General features: G+C 39.6%; 1 protein-coding gene across 3 annotated transcripts; it reads left to right on the top strand.

The window, feature by feature from the left end:
• Nucleotides 1-290: 290 nt before the first annotated feature.
• On the top strand, nt 291-5,167 carry LOC112528928. Of its 3 annotated transcripts, none has more exons than XM_025139971.1 (2): nt 291-388; nt 3,630-4,836. In XM_025139971.1, the coding sequence occupies exon 2, from the start codon at nt 3,691-3,693 to the stop codon at nt 4,690-4,692; it is 1,002 nt and encodes a 333-aa protein (XP_024995739.1). In that variant the 5' UTR covers nt 291-388; nt 3,630-3,690; the 3' UTR covers nt 4,693-4,836. The 3 variants fall into 3 exon arrangements, 2 of the variants coding, with proteins under 2 accessions (XP_024995739.1, XP_024995740.1); XR_003070889.1 differs by lacking the exon at nt 3,630-4,836 and adding an exon at nt 4,986-5,167 and having other exon boundaries at nt 302-388; XM_025139972.1 differs by having other exon boundaries at nt 302-388; nt 3,592-4,836.
• Nucleotides 5,168-5,540: the final 373 nt, after the last annotated feature.

Below are 5,540 nucleotides of genomic sequence, written 5' to 3'. Positions count from 1 at the left end.
ATTAACTCTAATAAACGTGTATTTGTCAATAAATTGGTGGACGAAACCGTAAATATCGTGGTCGAGATTGTCATACTCCGTTTGAGACTATTAGCCATTTCGTGAAAGCAACGTGTCTTTCAAAAAAGGAATTCGTCGATATTAACTGATGAACTAAAATGATATAAAAGTTGTTATTTTGAACCAAAAATGTTAAATCAAATTGTCAATGGACGAAATTTGTAATTTACTCTCGTCTCCATTCTCGTCGTTTTGTTCTCTGTATTTATTGAACCTGAAGTAAACAGAAATTAACAAAGGTGAGCTCGTGTCGATGTTGCAGCCATCATTTTCTTCAAAATCAGTTGAAGCAAAACTGGGGTTCTACAAACCCTAATCGATTAACGAGGTAATTTCAGCTATTCAAAACCCTAATTTGGTATTTCTTATGTTGTTACTTTTTGTTAATATTTGAATGAATCAGCAAATCGAAACATAATCAAACTTTGGAATCTATTTGATATTTTGATTTGTTTCTATTCGTGTTTTTCTGCGAGTTTAGTAGCTGGTTGTACCTAATTCAGAAAACTGCTCAAAAGAGTTGTTTAATCTTTGGGGGTTATCGGACTAACTTTGAATTCCGAAATTGGTATCGATTTTGAATTTCTAGGAGGATTGAATAACTACAACTGATATACGAAGGGAAGACGATGTTGAATTTTACCAAATCGATTTCAATTTTCAATAGTGTATGTGATAATCGGACTATAACAGCCAAATTTATTTCTTTATGAAATACATGTTCATATGAATCTGAAAATGTTTGCTGCTTCAATTGCTTTATTGTGTTCTTTATAAACAGTGCATAGCTGCTATTCATGACGTTGTGGTTGATTAGCCTTTTGTAAAGTGTGGTTAATGCTACAAATTAGGAATGGATTATTGCCAAAGAATTGTTCAAGAACTTTTATGGCAAAATGATGTGTGTAGGTTTGTCCAACGAACAGATCAGGAAGTGGTCGTTGCTATAGAATTGTTAAGTTTGTTCCAAATGGTCGATAAACTTCTTCAAAAAGTTTAGCAAGTTCATGCGTAAGTCATGACGTGATACGCCTGACATTCCACTTTAGATCCCCCTTTGTAAATAGATCAGTTTGATTTAGGGGTCCCCTTACTTAAGTACGGTGTTCGCATTATACCCTTTGTAAGAGTATGTGGAACCCCATTAGATTACCCTCTAAGAGAGCCCTTGAGGATAGAAGGGAGGCTAGACAGGCACGTATTATCCCAAAATATCGAAAAGGAGCTAGACGAGTACATATTGGCCCAGAGTGTGTAGTCCTCAGAGTGGTAGAACTTCGCTTTGATACCAAGTGAGAATATGTGGAACCCCGTTAAGATAGTGGATGCTAGATGGACATAGATTGTCCCAGAATGTCGAAGTTTTTAAAGGCTCAAGGCGCACTTAGGCGCAAAGGGGTCCCGGGGTCTAGGCGTGTGGCGCATCTTATCAAACAGAAAACTAAATAATGATACTAATGTTGCTTCTAACCAAGTAACTAGTGACTGAGAGGGAGGGTGGGAAAGAATAATATGCTGACAAATATGCAAATACCACACTAACAATAAATATATAGAATAGAGGGAAAGATAAAAATAAGTCAGGATTCAAGAGATGGACCACATGACCAAAGATCAAACTCTTCCCACAATCCACAAGGGAAATTTTTTTCCCTTGTGAAACTAAACCAGATAATGCAAGTATGTTACCTTTTACTGAAGAGGTATGACCAAAAGAAAGCAATAGCCTAGTGGGACACGATCAAAGAGAGAGGAAGAGCGAAGGTGAGGAGATGAGAGACGAGGTGGGTTTTGGCTGTATTTACAAGGGGTTTGGTGCATTAATCGTGGGGGATGATAAGTCTTTCTTTTGAGGTCTAGGAGATGAGAAGATGAGAAGACTTATTTAGAAAACACAGAATTTCAGTAAGATTTATGAGACGTGCCGAGGCCCAAAAAACACCTCATCCAAGGCGTTGCGCCTTAGCTCGCCTCGTGAATGTGCCTCGCCTTGACCATAGAAAATCCAACCTCATGAGTCTCAGTGCTGCAGGCGCACTTTTAACAGCTATAATCGAGAGGGTTCTAGACGAGTACATTTGCTCCAGAGTGTCGAGTCCCTAGAGAGGTAAACCTCTATCCTAATACCATGCGAGAATATGTGAAAGCCCGTTAGGTTACTTTCCAAAAGAGCCTTTGAGGATAGAACAATGATTACTCTCCAAAAGGAGGTCCTGACATAAATTCATGAGAAATGGTTTAAGTCTAGCTGATGTGAGACTCTAACACCCTTGATCTAAGGTCAACAAATTACCAACTCATTTCAAGAAAACTCATTTGTTTTAGCCATTTTGCTGTATTCATCCTCTTACTTTTAAACCTCATGTGAAAATCCAAGTATGATGTACACCGAATCAGAACAGTAAAATCAATGCTAATTTCTGGTTGTATTACTCACACTCAAAAATTTAACAAAGGGTTTTCTGGCTTTTGAGAGGCAAAGACTCTCCATAGGACTCACGTCCAAATTAGCCCCACTCCTACTCACACGGTCACACCTATATAACAGACTCTTAAAGCCACTTCTCCCTTTCTACCCCTTGTAAGTCTTGTAACAGATATTCCTTCCAAATTTGCCCTTATCAAAACTACTCCCCTTTACTCCTGGCGAACATAACTAATAGCAACTTCTAGGGTATAACAAAGTATTAAATCTGGCTGGGTACTTGTACCTTTAGGCTCTTGGGCAAAAAAGAGTCAGGTTAGAAATTTCTAATATTCAAGTTTTTGAAGTAATCCGGATACTGCTAGACCAGTGACCCTTTGCTGACAAATGGAGTCAATAAACAGAACATTTTTACATCAAATAAAACTTAACATAATCATCCAATTATTAATAAAGAACAAACCAAACAAACCCTATATATTCCACACATATGTAGGAGGGGATAGGATGTACGCAGATTTTGCTTCTACCCGGGGCCGTTTTCATGAATCATTCAGTTATTAATAATAAACACTAATTACAAGAATTACTAACCAATTGATACCATATAAGACCTAAATAAATTGCAGTGTATTATCTTTTGGCTCTCATCTTGTGATCCCCAAATGGCCAAATGTGGCGAAGAGTAGTGATCGATAGAATTAGATATACTTACTAAGGGACCATTTACCCGGGTAAGCGCTTACTTGTAATAGTCTAACACTCTATCTTACTTTACCGGATAAGATTTTATTCCATCAAAAAGGTTGGTAAGCGCTTACCAGGTAAAAGTCGTCACCCTCACTTACCGTGTATATTCTCCATCCTTATAACCGCTCTTACTGTGTAAGATTCTCGGCACTTGCCATGTTCATCCGGTAAGGTAAATGACCTAGTAAGCACTTAACGGGTAAGTGTTTAGTAAATGGCCCCTAAGCGTATTTTTGGTTGGTTCTGTATCATTTGGGTTGGAGGACAGGTCTGCTTACATCCCACCCCTCCGAGACCCTACTTTTGACTGAGATATATTGTGTTTGTTTTGTTTAGTTTGATTTATATTTTGGTAGGTTGGCGCTGTTTGAATGCTTCCTGTTTTCACTTTCAGATAAAACCCGAAGCACTTCTCAGATAAAGTTGTGTAGATTACATTCCCAAAACACCGTAAAATGGCTTCTGTAGTTCGGTCTCCATCTACAATGGCATCAATGGTTCTCCCGAAACTCCAATCCACAAACCGCAGAATTTGGAAACCCGCAAACTTCAGGATCACCTTTCCTCATTTAGCCACAAAACACCGCACCATTTGCTGCACAAACGTGTCCCCATGGGAGCCTCCACCCGTCACATATGCCCCCACAGATGATACCACGAAATCCCAGTTTTTGAGTGGTTCCACCACCTTATTTGAAACTCTTGACTCTGATCAAACCAAAACTGCCGAATCTCAAACGACAGATACCAAAAGGGTTTCGAAGGTTGGGTACATTAGATGGCCAATGTGGCTTGTGGGCCCATCAGTTCTTCTAGCCACCGGAATGGTCCCAACTCTTTGGTTACCGATATCTTCTATCTTTCTAGGACCCAATATAGCGAGCCTTTTGTCATTGACCGGGCTCGACTGCATATTCAATCTGGGTGCATCGCTGTTCCTTTTGATGGCGGATGCATGCTCACGCCCAAACATCGAGTCTCAGGAACCGTGCCATAGTCAAGCCCCTTTCGGCTACAGATTCTGGAACATGGTTGCAACCATATCCGGCTTTATGGTTCCTTTAGCCATGATGTTGGGTTCTGAAAAGGGTCTTTTTCAACCTCAACTCCCTCCCATTTCGTTTGCGATTCTTTTGGGCCCCTATCTTTTGCTTCTTGCGGTACAGATGCTGACCGAGATGCTGACCTGGCACTGGGAGTCACCCGTGTGGCTAGTGACACCAGTCGTGTACGAATCGTATCGTGTGTTGCAGCTGATGAGGGGTCTGAAGCTAGGCGCCGAGCTTGGTGCACCGGCTTGGACGGTTCATACGATTAGGGGGCTTGTGTGCTGGTGGGTGCTGGTTCTTGGGGTGCAGATCATGAGGGTGGCTTGGTACGCTGGTTTTACGGCTCACCTTCGTCAAAACGAGCCATCGAATTCGAACATTGGTGATGCCGCAACTTCTTCTGGATGATGCTGGGATGTATGAATCAATTTCAAGTTTATATCACCATTTGGTATTTGCGTATATAATCCAACAATAACCTATAGATTTAAATCACTTTTAGCAACAACATATAACTTCTTGAAATAAAATGAAAGGATAATACAAATTTGCATGTGGTAGCTATGATATAATTAACATATAGTAATCATTTCATGTGATAATTTGTGTTTTGAGGCAAAACTACTTTTTTGTCTTTTAGATGATTGGTCTGTATACATCTTACTACTCTCGACTCTATTTAAGTGGGATCTATTATGTAGGTTTGGCTTGAGTTGGTTTTTTGTGATGTGGGATTGTTGTGCAAAAGGTTCTGTAACCGGCAATCTTTGGACGGGCCCACGTTGTCTAACCCCATGAGTATCATGTGATAAACAAATCAGATGCCCAGTCGCCTGCTAGTTGCTGTTTAAGAGCTGGCGTCCACAAGGTGGCCAATCCTCAACGGGTTTGTAACTCCCACATTGTAGCCACCAAAATCACAATTATGCAAATATATCATCTTGAAATTAATCTGATTTAGGTTTTGTGTATGAATCTTGGTGGGTGGTTAAGGGGTGAATGTTCTTGAGAAGCAAGAATGGTAAAAAGACCAAAATGCCCTCTATGACATATGATACACTTAACAAAACATCCTCAAAGTCTATGGCGATTTTAGATAGAGAAACTAATTTGGACATCGAAATACAAAAGTAAACCAGTAATAATATACTTAATGAATAAAAGTAAAACCAAAAAATACGAAAAATAAACCAGTAATAATACATTTTATGAATTTTACTGAAAAAACCGTTATTGAAAATCCAGCCTAAGAAAGA

The sequence above is a fragment of the Cynara cardunculus genome (assembly GCF_001531365.2).
Source record: "Cynara cardunculus var. scolymus isolate 2C chromosome LG 16, CcrdV1, whole genome shotgun sequence".
In the NCBI taxonomy this organism is placed as follows: Eukaryota; Viridiplantae; Streptophyta; class Magnoliopsida; order Asterales; family Asteraceae; genus Cynara; species Cynara cardunculus.
The sequence above is the reverse complement of the archived record's forward strand: the minus strand, read 5'-3'. Positions and strand labels throughout refer to the sequence as shown.